The following is an 18,844-nucleotide window of genomic DNA, read 5'->3' on the forward strand; positions in this document are numbered from 1 at the left end:
ATACTGGAAATCTGACCATATTATTAGATCAGTCATACTGGTAATCTGACCACATTATTAGATCAGTCATACTGGAAATCGGACCATATTATTAGATCAGTCATACTGGAAATCGGACCATATTATTAGATCAGATATACTGGAAATCGGACCATATTATTAGATCAGTCATACTGGAAATCGGACCATATTATTTGATCAGTCATACTGGAAATCGGACCCGAGCCCTTTGAGACACTTGTGATTTATGGCTTATATAAATAAACATTGATTGATTTATTGATTGATTAGATCATTCATACTGTAAATCGGACCATATTATTAGATCAGTCATACTTGAAATCGGTTCATATTATTAGATAAGTCATGCTGAAATTCTGACAATATTATTAGATCAGTCACATTAGAAATCTGACCACATTATTAGATCACTCATACTGGAAATCTGACCATGTTATTAGATCAGTCATACTGGAAATCAGACCATATTATTAGATTAGTCATAAAGGAAATTGGACCTTATTATTAGATCAGTCATACTGGAAATACGCAAACATTGGAGATAGCTGTTCGGCTTTTTTATGCATGTTCGGCTTTTTGATGCATTCTAAATCGTAAATAAAAAGCTAGCAATTGAGTCAACAGATGGAGGGTCCTTTCATTATACTCTCTAAAAAAATCCAGAAATCACAAACAATACTCCACTTTCATGTTGTGACCTGAAATTTAACCAAACATGACCGACATTGTTATTATAAGTGCTAACGCAGACGGACAATTTTCGAAAGCTGTGAGCTAATGCTAGCTTACGCTGCTATTGTGGCCACACTGAGCTGACGGCTGCTTCTGCTTGGTCTCAAACTTGCTAAAAGTCAATTGTAGATTATAATTCATGCATCGCTCACCTGCTAATGGACAAATGTGGCCGTGGACTGACAGGCTGGTCCACTTTTACATACCCGAGGTGGTGAAAAATACGCACGTTGTTGCTTTTTTTGTTCACCCTTCGTGAGGATTGTGACTGAATCTTCATCTAAACGTGATTATGTGAGCGTCCTGTTGGTCGGCATCCTAGCGAGAGTGAAAATATTACATGAGGTGTTTGTTTTATTATGGTTTAAATGCTTAGTTTGCATGTTTAGCTTCTAGCAATGCTGCTAATGCTATAATGTTACAATAAAGCTACATCTGTTTAGCATTCGCCTTTTAAAACTTATTAATCATCCTCTTTGTGCTCGGGCTCAGAAACATAAGGTTCTGGATCATAATTTTTCTCAAGGTTCGTTGTTGGCTCTGCTTGATTAGCATTGTTGTTGATGGGGAAAGGATCTGTGGCTCCTCCTGTGTCTCACCGATCGTGTGGCTTCCTCATTAGGTTTCAAAATGACTCGGGAATCTCTGTGAAATTGATGCTATTTTGATCTTATCTATTTATTTGCAAACTTTGGAAGTCTTTTGGTGTCATAAATCAGAAAAATATGATAACAGTTCACTATAAAGTCAACTTGTTTTTCCACTCTACTGTTACTTTAAGGTTGCCGTGGTTACAAGGTACTGATTGATGATGTCACACACTGCTGATTAGCCCAGCCCCTATCCTGGCTTTGTGTGCGTGTGCGTGTGCGTGTGCGTGTGCGTGTGCGTGTGCGTGTGTGTGTGTGTGTGTGTGTGTGTGTGTGTGTGTTTGTGTGTGTGTTTGTGTGCGTGTGTGTGTGTGTGAGAGAGAGAGCAAGAGAGACTTCCTCCACTTTGCTGAGTCAGCAGAAGTGCATCCTCACATACACAAACTTGACGACATCATTGCTTCTCAGTTCCTGTTGAATGAACTCTTTTCTTCAAACACACTCTTCACAAGTGTAAAAAGAAGTGAAGCGCTATAAAAAAAAAAACAGGATGTAAGCCATGGGGGTCCAGACTGTTTCCACTGAGGACCGCACACTGAAAATTACGAGCACGCGTGGGCCATTTTCATATTTTTCATTCGACCAATACAATATACAGATTTGATTTAACTTTAGGGATCCCCTCAAGTTTGATCCCAGTCTCAGTCTTAAAAATGTTAAAAAATATGTCATACAATATTTTATTTTTATTGTTATTCAACACTTAAATCACGTTCCTTATGTTGATATTAAGGTTTTTTTTTATGCCCTTTTTTGTTAAAGAAAACCTTGTTTTTTATTACAAAAGTACAAAATATTTCGTATAAATCCCCCCCAAAAAGTAAAGTTAAATATTTGATGTTGAGTATTTACAGCCTTAAATATGTCAATAATTCATAACACTATGGATTTTGATGCATTATTATTTTTTGAACAATGACAGTTTATTGAAAATAAAACATCCTGCAAGGCAGCTTTGTGTTATTAAAGTCATTTTTGCAAATAATTTCTCATTACATTTAACATTCTTCCACTTTTATTCTACATTTTTATGTTGTTAATTTTTTATCATTCATGTTTTATGCCCTTTTTAGTAAAAGAAATCACAGTTTTTTATATGGCAAACACACAAATATGTGAATAATTCATAACAACATTGGTTTTAATTCATTATTATCTTTCGAGCAATGACAGTGTTAAAGAAAAAAACATCCTGCAAGGTAACTTTGTGTTATTAAAGTCAATATTGCAACTTTTCTCTCATTACATTTAGCCTGTTTGTTCTTTTATATTGTTTTGTTTTATTTGTTTTCTGCCCTTTTTGTCAAAGAAAACTTAGTTTTTTTTATTGGAAACGCCCAAAATATGCATTATTTTCCCCTAAAAACATTTTAAAGTGTAATATTTAATGTGAAATAATTGGAGCCTTATATATGTCAATAATTCATAACAATATAGATTTTGATACATCTTTTTTTTTTTAACAATGACAGTTTATTGAAAATAAACCATCCTACAAGGCAGCTTTGTGTTATTAGAGTCAACATTGCAACTTGTTTCTCATTAAATTTAACCTGTTTGCTCTTTTATTCCATTTTTGAAGTTTTTTATTTATTATTATTCATGTTTTATGCCCTTTTTAGTCAAAGAAAACACAATTTTTATATGGCAAACACAAAAATGCAATATTTTCCCCCCAATAAATATTTAAACCTGGAATATTTGATGTGAAGTAATTGAAGTCTTAAATATGTCAGTAATTCATAGCAACATTGATTTTGATGCATTATTATTTTTTGAACAATGACAGTTTATTGAAAATAAAACATCCTGCAAGGCAGCTTTGTGTTATTAAAGTCAATATTGCAATTAATTTCTCATTACATTTAACCTGTTTTCTCTTTCATTACACTTTTTTATGTTTTTTATTTATTATTATTCATGTTTTATGCCCTTTTTAGTCAAAGAAAACACAGTTTTTTATATGGCAAACACACAAAAATGCAATATTTTGCCCCTCCCCCCCAAAAAAAATATATAAACCTGAAATATTTGATGTGAAGTAATTTAAGTCTTAAATATGTCAATAATTTATCACAACTTTGATTTTAATTCATTGTTATCTTTTGAGCAATGACAGTTTAAAAAAAAAACATCCTGCCAGGTAGCTTTGTGTTATTAAAGTCAATATCGCAACTTTTTTCTCATTACATTTAACATGTTTGTGTTTTTTTGTTTTATTTGTGTTCTGCCTTTTCTGTCAAAGAAAACTTATATTTTTTTCATGGCAAACTCCCAAAATATGCAATATTTTCCCCGAAAAATATTACAAAGTGGAATATTTGATAAAATAATTGAACCCTTAAACATGTCAATAATTCATAACAACTTTGATTTTGATCCATTATTATTGTATGAGCAATGACAGTTTTAATGGGGAAAAAAACTCCTGCAAGGCAGCTTTGTGTTACTAAAGTAATCTTTTTTCTCATTACATTTAGCCTGTTTGCTCTTTTATTTTGCTAATGCTAATTTTTCTCCTTTGTTTTATGCACTTTTTGTCAAAGAAAACTTTTTTTTGTTATGGCAAACACCCAAAATGTGAAATATTTTGCTCAAAATATATTTTTAGGTGGAATATTTGATTTGAATTAACTGGAGCCTTAAATAGATCAATAATTCATAACAACATTGATTTTGATGCATTATTATTTTATGAACAACAACAGTTTTATTGAATGTTGTATTAGTCAACATGCAACTGTTTGTTTTTTAATTCCCATTTTTTTTAGGTTTTTATTTATTATTTTTTGTTTTTTTTGCTTGTTTTATGGTCTTTTTGGCAAAGAAAACATTTTTTTATATGGAAAACACATAAAAATGCAATGTTTTCCCCCCAAAAATAATTGAATGTGGAATATTTCACGTGGAGTAAATGGAGCCTTAAATAAGTCAATAATTCATAATGACATTGACTTGTCCAGGGTGTACCCTGCCTTCCGCCCGATTGTAGCTGAGATAGGCGCTAGCGCCCCCCGCGACCCCAAAAGGGAATAAGCGGTAGAAAATGGATGGATGGATGGATGGACATTGACTTTGATTCCTTACAATTTTATGAGCAATGACAGTTTGAGAAAAAAACCAGCCTGCAACGCAGCTTTGTGTTATTAAAGTCAACATTACAACTTTTTTCTCACTACATTTAACCTTTTATACTCTTTTTATATTGCTAATGTTTTTTGTCTGTTTGTTTTCTTTGTTTTATGCCCTTTCTTCTTAGTTTTATGTATGGCAAACCCACAAAACATGCAATATTTTACCCAAAAAATATTTCAAAGTGGAATATTTGATAGGAAGTAACACATAACAAAATTGATTTTGATTCATTATTATTTTTGATTAATGATAGATAGTTTAAAAAAAAGTGGTATTAGTCAACATTGCAACTGTTTTTTTTATTCCAATATTGTTTGTGTTTTTTGATTATGTTTTGTAAAAACTCATTTTGATTTTTGTAGTTTTTATGTTGTTTTTAAATGTGCCACGGGCCGTTAGAATAAAAACTGGGGGCCACAAAGTTTACACCTGAGTTGTGTTGAATATTTAGTTTCAAACAGAAAGTTGTGTTGAATATTTAGTTGCAAACAGAAAGTTGTGTTGAATAATTAGTTGCAAACAGAAAGTTGTGTTGAAAAATTAGTTGCAAACAGAAAGTTGTGTTGAAAAATTAGTTGCAAACAGGAAGTTGACGTGACGATGATGATGTTTCAGAGGTGGACACAAAGGTGCTGATGAAGGAGCGACAGAAGAAGGACAGCCACAACCTGAGTGAGTCCCCACAAACGAGCACGTTGCTCGGCAGCTAACGAGGTCGTTAAGACTCCACCTTGTCTTCGCAGTCGAGAGGCGGCGACGCTACAACATCAACGACCGCATCAAAGAGCTGGGAGCCCTCGTGCCCAAGTCGCCCGACCCGTCAGTACGCATGCTAACGTATGTTTGTGTGGCGTCCGCTAACGAGGCGAGGCCTGTGATTGGACAGGGACAGCAGGTGGAACAAAGGGAGCATCCTGAAGGCGTCGGTGGATTACATCCGCAAACTTCAGAAGGAGCAGCAGCGGGCGCGCGACATGGAGAGTCGACACAAAAGCCTGGAAAATGCCAACAGAACCTTGATGCTCAGGATACAGGTGAGCCCCGCCCACATCACGCTGCGTCCGCCAATCAGAGTGCTGGCTCACGTCTCCATGTTCATTGTTCTCAGGAGTTGGAGCTCCAAGCCCGCCTCCACGGTGTCCCCTCTTGTTCTTCCTCATCCTCGTCTCTGGATGGCGCCCTGGGTGACCCGCGGGCCTTCCTCTCTCTGGCCACCGGCGCCACCGTGCCGCCGTCCTTAGACTCGTTTAGCTTGGCCGGGCTCAGCGAGTCTCATGGGCTTGCCGACGTCTTCTCTCCGGACCTGATGAACCACGTCGGGCTGGTGGCGCTGGATGACCTGGGAGACATACTGATGGAGGACGGTGGGGGCGTGATGTCGCCCGCGGGTGGCGCCGACCCCATGCTGTCCTGTGGCGTGTCACGCTGCAGCAGCAGGAGGAGCAGCTTCAGCATGGATGACGACCTCTGACCTATGTCTACAACATGTCTGTCACCATGGTAACTGCATCATCAACCTGCATCATCACCAGCGTAGCTCCATCTTCTATAACAACTATGTCACCACACCCTATCTCCATGGTAACTGCATCACCACCGCAGCTACATGCTCTACTGACAACTTTGTCGCCACCCTCTGTCACCATGGTAACTTTGTCACCACCATCTGTCACCATGGTAATCTTGTTAACCCTCTCTCGCCATGGTAACTCACATAAAACCCCTGTCACCATGGTAACTACATCACCACCGCAGCTCAATGCTCCATGACAACATTGTCATCACCCAATATCTCCATGGTAACTGCATCATCACCCACTGTCACCATGGTATCTGCATCATCACCCTCTGTCACCATGGTAACCCCATCATCACCCTGTATCACCATGGTAACTGCATCATCACCCACTGTCACCATGGTATCTGCATCATCACCCTGTGTCACCATGGTAACTCCATCATCACCCTGTATCACCACGGTAACTGCATCATCACCCTGTGTCACCATGGGGACGGCGTGGCGAAGTTGGTAGAGTGGCTGTGCCAGCAATGTGAGGGTTACTGGTTCAATCCCCACCTTCTACCGTCCTAGTCACGTCCATTGTGTCCTTGGGCAAGACACTTCACCCTTGCTCCTGATGGGTCCTGGTGAGCGCCTTGCATGGCAGCTCCCACCATCAGTGTGAATGGGTGGATGTGAAAAAACTGTCAAAGCGCTTTGAGCTCCTTAAAAATGGGTAGAAAAGTGCTATACAAGTACAACCCATTTAACCATTTACCATGGTAACTGCATCATCACCCAATGTCCCCATGGTAGCCGCATCATCACCCTCTGTCACCATGGTAACTGAATCATCCCCCTCTGTCACCATGGTAACTGTATCATCACCCTCTGTCACCATGGTGACTCCATCATCCCCCTGTATGACCATGGTAACTGTATCATCACCCTCTGTCACCATCGTAACTGCATCATCACCCTCTGTCACCATGGTAACGGCATCATCACCCTGTATCACCATGTCTCTGTGGTAATTGCCTCATCACCCAATGTCACCATGGTAACTGCATCATCACCTTGTGTCATCGTGGTAACTGCATCATCACCTTCTGTCCCCATGGTAACTGCATGGTGACTCCATCATCACCCCGTATGGCAATGGTATTGGCATCATCACCCTGTATCACCATGGTAACTGCATCATCATCCTGTGTCACCATGGTGACTCCATCATCACCCTGTATGGCAATGGTATTGGCATCATCACCCCTGTATCACCATGGTAACTGCATCATCATCCTGTGTCACCATGGTGACTGCATCATCACCCTGTGTCACCATGGTAACTGCATCACCACCATCCGTCACCATGGTAATTGCATCATCACCCTATGTCACCATGGTAACTTCATCATCACCCAATGGCTCCACGATAACTGCATCATCACCCTGTGTCACCATGGGAACTGCATCATCACCCAATGACTCGATAACTGCATCATCACCCTGTGTCACCATGGTAACTGCATCATCACCCAATGTCTCCATCATAACAGCATCATCACCCTGTGTCACCATGGTAACTGCATCATCACCCAATGTCTCAATGATAACTGCATCATCACCCTGTGTCACCATACTAACTGCATCATCACCCAATGCCTCCATGGTTACTGCATCATCACCCAATGCCTTCATGACAACGGCATCATTACCCAATCTCTCCATGATAACTGCATCATCACCTTGTGTCACTATGGTAACTGCATCATCACCCAATGTCTCCATGGTTACTGCATCATCACCCAACGTCTCCATGGTTACTGCATCCTCACCCTGTGTCACCATGGTAACTGCATCATCACACTGTCACCATGGTAACCGCTACAAATAGACCTAAGAGGGGAAAAAACATGGCGTTTGTGTCCACGGGTGCGAGTGACCCCTGACCTCTGAATAAGGACTCACAGTAGCCAGCTACATTAGCATCATGCTAACCAGCAACTATGTCACAAAGGATTATTTTTCATATTTGGAAAAAAAAAATAACGTTATCTATTGCTGTTATCTCTTAAACTTTGAAATGAATCAGTTTCATGCAGCCAATGAGCGCACTCTATAGCCGAAAGCTGCGCCCTGATTGGTCGCGGGATTCAGAGACCTCAACCGCAAGCATTTTTTGTTTTGCTATCTCGTGCATATTTTTGTGTGCTGGTTCAAAAAGTGGTGAAATCATCTCTCTTCTGGACACGCCCACATAAGTGACGTCACACTCCAGGTGTAAAAGGTGTGTACGCTGAGCTTTTGTCACTTTTTTTTAAGTGTTCATCGCTGGCACGTCAAGGGAAACGTTGAGTTGGTATCCTCACCAGCAGAGGGCGTCAATGAGTTGTTTTTTTCCACTGCATTGTGGACGTCGGCTAACACTTAGCCGTGGCATTATGGCGTGGGTGTCATCTGATGCCAGCTGCTGATCGTCTCAACAAAGTGTTGGTTCTTTTTTTAATCGCTGTGATGATGGGTGTGTCGCCATAGCAACTGCTCACATGAAATGACTTGTTCCACAAAGGGATCCGTGTTTGTGTCCGATCACGCAACATTGTTTATACCCACGCAATACAAATATATAACTTTTATATAGAAATAAAGTGTTTACAATTGATTTAGTGGAACGTTTTTACAATTACTCGCCAGCAGGGGGCGGCAACAACTCGCTTCCTGTCTGGAGCTCCCTTCCTCTGACGCGCACTTTTTGTCCTAGCCCCGCCTCTTCCTGTGCTGTCAATCACACACATGGAGGTCCTGCAAACATGGCCGACGTGGTGATGATGTCTACCTAAGATGGGAAGCAGATGGAGCAACATTCCAGACAAATCTCCAAGCAGTCGGCCGAGTTGCAGCATTCCCCCAGCATCCCGCAGTCCCACGACGACTGACACGCCTCCACGCAGCAGCAGCGGCAGCAGTCGTTGGCGGCGGCGCAGCAGCAGGCCACACCCCCTGTGCACGGTAGACACGCCCCCACGGCCGAGCACATGGACAGCAGCTCGCAGAACAAGCACGCCAGCAGACAGTGAACGCAGCAGTCTGTAGAGACAGCGAACGCAACATATAGAAACGGTGACTGCATCGCCTTTTAACAATTTATTCGGTCATTGAAGGCACCATCCATCCATTTCTACCGCTTATTCCCTTTTGGGGTCACGGGGGGCGCTGGCGCCTATCTCAGCTACAATCTGGCGGAAGGCGGCGTACACCCTGGACAAGTCGACACCTCATCGCAGGGCCACATTGAAGGCACCATTACTTGAAATGATTCGCAGACCCTGTCTTTACAAATGTCTGCGTGGAAAGTGAACGCAACCGTGGACAAGAGGCGATTATAGAATCAAAGTCTACACAGATGCTGTGTTCAATGACTCAGATGATTGACAGTAACAGTGAAGGCATCCTTGTTTAAAAAAAAATCTGCACATATTGGATGCTTAATGCTTAATCTTCACAACTGTCTGTAGAGACAGTAAACGCAACACAGGACCCTAAAAGTATAATTTCAAAATAATCAGCACATTTTGAAAGCGTCGTCTTTACAACTGTCGTTAGGGACATTGAACGCAGTACAGGACAGCGGAGGCAGAATTACTTCAATATAATCTGAATGTGTCGTATTTACAACTGCCTGCATGGACAGTAAATGCAACACAGGACCGTAAAGGTATCATTTCAAAATAATCAGCACACTTTGAAAGTGTCGTCTTTACAACTGTCTGTCGAAACAGTGAACGCAGCACAGGGCAGTGAAGGCAGAATAACTTCAATATAATCTGCATATAGTGAATGTTTCGTGTTTACAACTGTCTGCAGGGACAGTGAATGCAACACAGGACCCTAGAGGTATAATTTCAAAATACTCAGCACACCTTGAAAGCATCGTCTTTACAACTGTCTGTAGGGACAGTGAACGCAACACAGGACCCTAAAGGTATAATTTCAAAATAATCAGCACACCTTGAAAGCATCGTCTTTACAACTGTCTGTAGGGACAGTGAACGCAGCACAGGGCAGTGAAGGCAGAATCACTTCAATATAATCTGCATACAGTGAATGTGTCATGTTTAAAACTGTCTGCAGGGACAGTGAATGCAACACAGGACCCTAAAGGTATTATTTCAAAATAATCGGCACACCTTGAAAGTGTCGTCTTTACAACTGTCTGTAGGGACAGTGAACGCAACACAGGACCCTAAAGGTATAATTTCAAAATAATCAGCACACCTTGAAAGCATCGTCTTTACAACTGTCTGTAGGGACAGTGAACGCAGCACAGGGCAGTGAAGGCAGAATCACTTCAATATAATCTGCATACAGTGAATGTGTCGTGTTTACAACTGTCTGCAGGGACAGTGAATGCAACACAGGACCCTAAAGGTATTATTTCAAAATAATCGGCACACCTTGAAAGCGTCGTCTTTACAACTGTCTGATGGGACAGTTGACGCAGCACAGGACAGCGGAGGCAGAATCACTTCAATATAATCTGAATGTATTGTGTTTACAACTGCCTGCATGGACAGTGAATGCAACACAGGACCCTAAAGGTATAATTTCAAAATAATCAGCACTCTTTAAAAGCATTGTCTTTACAGCTGTCTGTCGAGACAGTGAACGCAGCACAGGGCCGTGAAGGCAGAATCACTTCAATATACGTAATCTGCATACAGTGAATGTGTCGTGTTTACAACTGTCTGCAGGGACAGTAAATGCAACACAGGACACCAAAGTATATTTTCAAAATAATCAGCACACCTTGAAAGCGTCATCTTTACAACTGTCTGTAGGGACAGTTAACGCAGCACAGGACAGCGAAGGCAGAATCGCTTCAATATAATCTGAATGTGTCGTGTTTATGAATTATATTTATATAGCGCTTTTCTCTATTGACTCAAAGCGCTTTACATTGTGAAACCCAATATCTGAGTTACATTTAAACCAGTGTAGGTGGCACTGGGAGCAGGTGGGTAAAATGTCTTGCCCAAGGACACAACGGCAGTGACTAGGATGGCGGAAGCGGGAATCGAACCTGGAACCCTCAAGTTGCTGGCACGGACACTCTACCAACCAAGCTATGCCACATGCCTACATGGACAGTAAACGCATCGGCAGAAGAGAGAAGAGATCATGGTGCAGATGTTGCGTTCACTGACATTGACACCACAGATTGACAGGGACAGTGAAGGCATCATTACTTCAATAGTCCCCAGACAGTGAAAGCAACACGGATCACTCCTAAATATTATTTACACAGTGAATACGTTGTGTTTACAACAATCGGCATGGAAAGTGAACGCAACTGCGGAGAAGAGAAGATTATAGTGTCATCTGTCTGTAGAGATGTTGCGTTCACCGACCTGGGCGGACGTTGCATGTAATGTTTTCTATGTGTGTGTGTGTGTTACCGAGAGATAAGGTCCATGACGGTGTCCCGCTGATAAACACGCTGGGTGTGTGTGTGTTCATTTTTCTACTTCCTGTCCCAAAGTGTCAGTGAACTAAACCAGCACGTTGAAAAAAGACAAAGTGAAGCGTTAGCTACTCAACTGCAGAGAGAGCCGGGCGCCCGTTAGCAGCAAAGTATTTGTTTTTAGGATAATAAATAAACTGTGATGAGGTGGCGACTTGTCCAGGGTGTACCCCGCCTTCCACCCGATTGTAGCTGAGATAGGCACCAGCGCCCCCCGCAACCCCAAAGGGAATAAGCAGTAGAAAATGGATGGATGGATGGATGGATAAACATAAATCTTGTTTACTCACCATCTCCTGCTACTTCTTTGATGTGGGCGGCGTCCACCTTGAAGGAGGCGGAGCTATTATTGGGGGAGAGATGCTGGTGATGGGGATGGCGAGTGCTTGTGGATGAAACAGGAAGTGGATGCTTGGAGGCGCACCCAGGGGGAGGGGCCACCGATGAGTCTTTGTCCTTTGCTGTAACAGAGCGAAGGGGCGGGGCCTCGTCTGCAGGTGACAATGATAATAATAATATTAATAATAATAATAATAAAGCATCTGCACAGAGGAGCACTATGCTAAACTAAAATTAGCATCTTAGGTCACCTGCACATTGCAGTGGGCGTGGTGTGTTGGCCACGGGCTGGCTGGAGATGCACTCTGATTGGCTGGAGCTCGTCGACGCGTCCATGCTGACCAATGAGAGGAGAGGACTTTCTAAACAATCCAACTTTTTCTACAAAAGTACATTTAAAACTTTTTTTTTTTTACTTGTGATAAAGTTCAAATATTAATAAGGTCATTAAAATATGTTAGTCACTTTTAACAAGAACAAAATGTTTCCAACCTGTGCTGCCTCCTCACCCGTGTCAGTGTTTCCAATTCAGTTTGTGTGAGTGTGTGTGTGTTTTAAATTGGGTGGTCGCGCACTACTGTGTGCGCATGCGTGTGTGCCGCCCCTCCCCCCACGAGGGTCCCCATCACCTTCATATTGTGTAAATGAGCAGGATGTTGAAGAATAAATGTCACACAATTAGTTGGAGGAACTTCAATGCAATTTGGTTGTGTGAACGACAACAATAGGCACGTCACAACAACACCTGTGACGTCACAGTGCTGCCTCCCCGTGGCTGTACAGTGTATTGCAGCTCATGTTTAACGTGTTCTTTTTCCCCGCCCACTTTCGAGTTTAGAAAGAGGCATGACCACGCCCCCCGCTCCCCGGAGCTCATTTGATTGGTCGCCACTTTTGCCGCCATCTTGTTGATCATGACACCTGTTGGATGAAGGAAGCATGCTGAAGGTAAACATGTGATGACACGCGCCAGGCGTCCATCCATTTCCTACCGCTTGTCCCTTACGGGGGTGCTGGAGCCATGACAGTACATCACAGCCAGGAAGCAGGAACATCCACTTTTAGGGGAGGTTAGACATGATAATAATACTGTATATAGTCTAGTAGTCTCTGTTAGTCTAGTGCAGGGGTGCCCACACTTTTTCTGCAGGCGAGCTACTTTTCAATTGACCAACTCGAGGGGATCTACCTCATTTATATATATATCATTTATATTTATTTATTTATGAAAGAGACATTTTTGTAAACAAGTCAAATGTGTTTAATGATAATACAAGCGTGTGTAACACATATAGATGTCTTTCTTTCACAAAGACAAGAATATAAATTGGTGTATTACCTGATTCTGATGACTTGCATTGATTGGAATCAGACAGTAATGATGATAACGCCCACATTTTCAAATGGAGGAGAAAAAAAGTTGTCCTTTCTGTACAATACCACATGAAAGTGGTTGGTTTTTGGCATCTAATTCATCCAGCTTCCATACACTTTACAAGAAAAACATTGGCGGCAAATTCCGTAGCTTGCTTGATTGACATTCACGGCACCCGAGGGTCTTGTGAGATGACGCTGGCTGCTGCCAGTTCATTATTATGAAAAAATGACAGAGAGGAAGGCGAGAAACACTTTTTATTTCAACAGACTTTCGCGCCGTCCCTTCCGTCAAAACTCTAAAGGCTGACTGCACATTTCCTATCTTCACAATAAAAGCCCTGCTTCATGCTGCCTGTGCTAACAAAATAAGAGTCTCAGAAAGCTGGCGTGCACAAGTGATGTGCACGCCAGCTTTCTGAGGGATCGCTTGTGCACTCCAGTTTTCCGAGACTCTGTATTTAGTTAGCGCAGGCAGCATGAAGCAGGGCTTTTATTGTGAAGATAGGAAATGTGCAGTCGGCCTTTAGAGTTTTGACGGAAGGTACGGCGCGAGAGTCTGTTGAAATAAAAAGTGTTTCTCGCCTTCCTCTCGGTCATATTTTCATAATAATGATCTTGCAGCAGCCAGCGTCATCTCACAAGACCCTCCGGTACCGTGAATGTCATTTAAGTGAAGTCTTGGTGAAGATTGATGATCACTCGTTTTTAGGTCTATTTTTTTTAAAAGCCTGGCTGGAGATCGACTGACACACCCCCCGCGGTCGACTGGTAGCTCGCGATCGACGTAATGGGCACCCCTGCTCTAGTGTAATGTAGTCTCATCTATCATAGACATGATAATAATACTGTTGAATAGGGATTGTATGCTCTAGTCTAGTCTATGTTAGTCCAGTGTGATGTAGTCTCATCTATCATAGACATGATAATAATACTGTTGAATAGGGATTGTATGCTCTAGTCTAGTCTATGTTAGTCCAGTGTGATGTAGTCTCATCTATCATTATGTCATTTCTTCACAAACTGCAATGTTTTCCTTCACAAACTATTAAGAACCCTGATGATGCTTAGACTATGTAGGACACATTCACTAAGTTTTCTTTCTTCCTTTCTTTCTTTCTTTCTTTATTTCTTTTCTTCATTTTTTCTTTAGTCTTTCTTTCTTTTCTTCAGTCTTTGTTTGTTTGTTTGTTTGTTTCTTTCTTTCTTTCTTTCTTTTCTTCATTTTTTCTTTCATCTTTCTTCCTTTTCTTCATTCTTTCTTTCTGTCTTTCTTATTTCCTTTTCTTCTTTCTTTCTTTCTTTCTTTCTTTACTTCTTTTCTTTGTTTCTCTTTTTCTTTCTTGACTTATTTTCTTTTTTCTTTGTCCCTTTCTTTTCTTCATTCTTTCTTTCGTGTTTCTTTTCTTCATTCTTTATTTCGTCTTTCTTTCTTTCTTTCTTTCTTTTCTTCATTTTTTCTTTCGTCTTTCTTTCTTTTCTTCAGTCTTTGTTTGTTTGTTTGTTTGTTTCTTTCTTTCTTTTCTTCATTTTTTCTTTCATCTTTCTTCCTTTTCTTCATACTTTCTTTCTGTCTTTCTTTTTTCCTTTTCTTCTTTCTTTTTTTCTTTCTTTACTTCTTTTCTTTGTTTCTCTTTTTCTTTCTTGACTTCTTTTCTTTTTTCTTTGTCCCTTTCTTTTCTTCATTCTTTCTTTTGTGTTTCTTTTCTTCATTCTTTATTTCGTCTTTCTTTTCTTCATTCTTTCTTTTGTTTCTTTTCTTCATTCTTTATTTCGTCTTTCTTTTCTTCATTCTTTCTTTCCATCTTTGTTTCATTCTTTCTTTCTTTCTTTCTTTCTTTCTTTCTTTCTTTCCTTCTTGCTTTCTTTCTTTCTTTCTTTCTTCCTTTCTTTCTTTCTTTCTTTCTTTATTGGCATAGCTCGGTTGGTAGAGTGGCCGTGCCAGCAACTTGAGGGTTCCAGGTTCGATTCCCGCTTCCGCCATCCTAGTCACTGCCGTTGTGTCCTTGGGCAAGACACTTTAACCACCTGCTCCCAGTGCCACCCACACTGGTTTGAATGTAACTTAGATATTGGGTTTCACTATGTAAAGCGCTTTGAGTCACTTGAGAAAAGGGCTATATAAATAAAATTCACTTCCCTTCACTTATTGTTTCTTTCCTTCCTTCCTTCTTTCTTTTTTTATTTATTTCATACTTTCTTTTCTTCATGCTTTCTTTATTCTTTCTTTCTTTCCTTTTTCTTTCTTTCCTTCTTTCTTTTTGTTATTCTTTCATTTCTTCTTTCTTTTTTCTGTCTTTCTTTTTTCTTTCTTTCTTTCTTTTTTCTTTCCATATTTGTTTTCTTCTTTCCGTCTTTCTTTCATTCTTTCTTTCTTTACTTCTTTTCTTTATTTTTTTACCTATTTTCTTTCTTTCTTTACTTCTTTCTTTCTTTACTTCTTTTATTTATTTCATACTTTCTTTTCGTCATGCTTTCTTTATTCTTTCTTTCCTTTTTTCTTTCTTTCCTTCTTTCTTTTTGTTATTCTTTCATTTCTTCTTTCTTTTTTTCTGTCTTTCTTTTTTCTTTCCATATTTGTTTTCTTCTTTCTGTCTTTCTTTCATTCTTTCTTTCTTTGCTTCTTTTCTTTCTTTTTTCACTTATTTTCTTTCTTTCTTTACTTCTTTCTCTCTTTCTTTCTTTACTTCTTTTTTTTTTTCTTTGTCCCTTTCTTTTCTTCATTCTTTCTTTCGACTTTCTTTTCTTCATTCTTTATTTCGTCTTTCTTCCTTTTCTTCATTCTTTCTTTCTTTCTTTCTTTCCATCTTTGTTTCATTCTTACCGTCTTTCTTTCATTCTTTCTTTCTTCCTCTCTTTCTTTCTTTCTTTCTTTCTTTCTTTCTTAATTGTTTCTTTCCTTCCTTCCTTCCTTCTTTCTTTCTTTATTTATTTCCTACTTTCTTTTCTTCATGCTTTCTTTATTCTTTCTTTCTTTCTTTCTTTCTTTATTGTTTCCTTCCTTCCTTCCTTCTTTTTTTCTTTATTTCTTTCCTACTTTCTTTTCTTCATGCTTTCTTTATTCTTTCTTTCTTTCCTTCCTTCTTTGTTTCCTTCTTTCATTACGGAGCCCCTAAAGAGACATGGGGATTTTTTTTTTTAGACATGTATCTCGTGCGCATGAGTCCTTTTAGGGACTCTGTACGAATCCGCATTATACAAACATTTTTATTTACATGTTTTTATTGTTTACATTCTGCAATTTGGCGCCTCCTCCAGAGGATGGCGCCTGTTTCACCTGATTATTAGGTTATTTAAAAAAATTAAATCATAATAAAAAAAATTAAAAAACGTTCCAATTAAGTGTACAGAATTTGCGTTATACAAAATTTTTTTTTACATGTTTTTATTGTTGACATTTAATTTTTTTTTTTTCACATTCTGTAATTTGGCGCCTCCTCCAGAGGATGGCGCCCCAGAGCTGTTCCGCCTGATTTATGGGTTATTTAAAAAAAAACAAAAAAAACCCTTCCAATTAAATGTACAGAATGCGCATTATACAAATATTTTATTTACTAGTTTTTATTGTACGAATTTTTTTACATTCTGCAATTTGGCGCCCCCTCCACAAGATAGCGCCTGTTTCGCCTGATTACTGGGTTATGTAAAAAAAACAAAGCAAAAAAAATGTTCCAATTAAGTGTAAAGAATGCGCATCATTCAAACATTTTTATTTACATTTTTGTTATTGTTGACATTTAATTGTTTATTTATTTTTCACATTCTGAGGTGGCGTCTTGTCCGGGTTGTGCACCGGCTTCCGCCCGATTGTAGCTGAGATGGGCACCGGCGCCCCCAGCGGCCCCAGAGGGAGTAAGCGGTGGGAAAATGGATGGATTGATTTTTCACATTCTGTAATTTGGCGCCTCCTCCAGAGGATGGCGCCCCGGAGCGGTTTTCCCTGATTTATAGGTTATTTAAAAAAAACATAAAAAAAAAACGTTCCAATTAAATGTACAGAATGTGCATTATGCAAATATTTTTATTTACATGTTTAATTGTTGATATTTAATTATTCATTAATTGTATTTTTTTTCACATTCTGTAATTTGGCGCCCCCTCCACAAGATGGCGCTTGTTTGCCTGATTATTAGGTTATGTAAAAAAAACAAAGCAAAAAAAAAAAACGTTCCAATTAAGTGTACAAAATGCACATTATTCAAACATTTGTATTTACATGTTTTTATTGTAGCTGAGATAGGCGACAGCGCCCCCCACGACCCCAAAAGGGAATAAACGGTAGAAAATGGATGGATGGATATTGTTGACATTTAATTATTTATTTTTCACATTCTGTAATTTGGCGCCTCCCCCAGAGGATGGCGCCACAGAGCTGTTTCGCCTAATTCATAGGTTATTTTTTATAAAAAACAAAAAACGTCCCAATTAAATGTACAGAATGCGCATCATGCAAACATTTTTTATTTATATGTTTTTATTTTTGACATTTAATTATTATTATTATTTTTTACATTTCACATTCTGCAATTTGGCGCCCCCTCCACAAGATGGCGCCTGTTTGCCTTATTACTAGGTTATGTGAAAAAAAACAATGCAAAAAAAAACGTTCCAATTAAGTGTATATAATGCACATTATTCAAACATTTGTATTTACATGATTTTATTGTTGACATTTAATTATTTATTTTTCACATTCTGTAATTTGGCGCCTCCTCCAGAGGATGGCGCCCCAGAGCTGTTTCGCCTAATTCATAGGTTATTTTTTATAAAACACAAAAAACGTCCCAAGTGTACAGAATGTGCATCATACAAACATTTGTATTTGTATGATTTTATTTTTGACATTTAATTATTTTTTTTTTTTTTTTATTTCACATTCTGTAATTTGGCGCCTCCTCCAGAGGATGGCGCCCCAGAGCTGTTTCGCCTGATTTATAGGTTATTTTAAAAAACAAACAAAAATAAAACAAAAACGTTCCAATTATGTGTACAGAATGCACATCATTCAAACATTTTTATTTACATTTTTTTATTATTGACATTTAATTTTTTTATTTTTTTTCACATTCTGTAATTTGGCGCCTCCCCCAGAGGATGGCGCCCCAGAGCTGTTTGGCCTAATTCATAGGTTATTTTTTATAAAAAACAAAAAACGTCCCAATTAAATGTACAGAATACGCCTCATGCAAACATTTTTATTTATATGTTTTTATTTTTGACATTTAATTATTATTATTATTTTTTTAAATTTCACATTCTGCAATTTGGCGCCCCCTCCACAAGATGGCGCCTGTTTGCCTGATTACTAGGTTATGTGAAGAAAAAAAACAATGCAAAAAAAACCGTTCCAATTAAGTGTACATAATGCACATTATTCAAACATTTGTATTTACATGATTTTATTGTTGACATTTAATTATTTATTTTTCACATTCTGTAATTTGCCGCCTCCTCCAGAGGATGGCGCCCCAGAGCTGTTTCGCCTAATTCATAGGTTAATTTTTAATAAAAAAACGTCCCAATTAAGTGTACAGAATGCGCATCATACAAACATTTGTAGTTGTATGCTTT

The 18,844-nt window shown here is 39.3% G+C and overlaps 3 protein-coding genes across 5 annotated transcripts in view; 1 reads left to right on the forward strand and 2 right to left on the reverse strand.

Annotated features, from left to right (window-relative positions):
- tfe3a (transcription factor binding to IGHM enhancer 3a) overlaps nucleotides 1-8,701 on the forward strand; it is an 18,686-nt gene extending 9,985 nt beyond the window's left edge. For both annotated transcript variants that reach the window (XM_061889771.1, XM_061889772.1), the window contains exons 8-11: nucleotides 5,154-5,210; nucleotides 5,282-5,357; nucleotides 5,425-5,572; nucleotides 5,647-8,701. In XM_061889771.1, coding sequence (XP_061745755.1) covers nucleotides 5,154-5,210; nucleotides 5,282-5,357; nucleotides 5,425-5,572; nucleotides 5,647-6,009 — 644 coding nt within the window. In that variant the 3' untranslated portion in view covers nucleotides 6,010-8,701. The remainder of the gene's footprint in view (nucleotides 1-5,153; nucleotides 5,211-5,281; nucleotides 5,358-5,424; nucleotides 5,573-5,646) is intronic.
- The window catches only part of pcsk1nl (proprotein convertase subtilisin/kexin type 1 inhibitor, like), a 290,280-nt gene that overhangs the window by 217,322 nt on the left and 54,114 nt on the right, over nucleotides 1-18,844 (reverse strand). The window lies entirely within an intron of this gene.
- Nucleotides 8,659-12,474, reverse strand: zgc:113363 (uncharacterized protein LOC791449 homolog). Of its 2 annotated transcripts, none has more exons than XM_061889773.1 (4): nucleotides 12,392-12,474; nucleotides 12,151-12,236; nucleotides 11,851-12,051; nucleotides 8,659-9,126 (listed from the first exon to the last, which is right to left on the reverse strand). In XM_061889773.1, exons 2-4 carry the CDS (start codon nucleotides 12,233-12,235, stop codon nucleotides 8,876-8,878), a joined length of 537 nt encoding a protein of 178 aa, XP_061745757.1. In that variant the 5' UTR covers nucleotide 12,236; nucleotides 12,392-12,474; the 3' UTR covers nucleotides 8,659-8,875. The 2 variants fall into 2 exon arrangements, with proteins under 2 accessions (XP_061745757.1, XP_061745758.1); XM_061889774.1 differs by having other exon boundaries at nucleotides 12,409-12,455.

The sequence above is a fragment of the Nerophis ophidion genome, linkage group LG27 (assembly GCF_033978795.1).
Source record: "Nerophis ophidion isolate RoL-2023_Sa linkage group LG27, RoL_Noph_v1.0, whole genome shotgun sequence".
NCBI lineage: Eukaryota > Metazoa > Chordata > Actinopteri > Syngnathiformes > Syngnathidae > Nerophis > Nerophis ophidion.

Bases quoted from the DNA above. Each gene is read 5' to 3' on its own strand.
- zgc:113363 (XM_061889773.1), bottom strand. From the start codon at position 12,235: ATGGACGCGTCGACGAGCTCCAGCCAATCAGAGTGCATCTCCAGCCAG. The intron at 12,052-12,150 runs GTGACCTAAGAT...TGTCACCTGCAG, and splicing joins ACGCCCACTGCAATGTGCAG to ACGAGGCCCCGCCCCTTCGC. The intron at 9,127-11,850 runs GTGAGTAAACAA...CTGTCTCTACAG, and splicing joins CAAAGAAGTAGCAGGAGATG to ACTGCTGCGTTCACTGTCTG.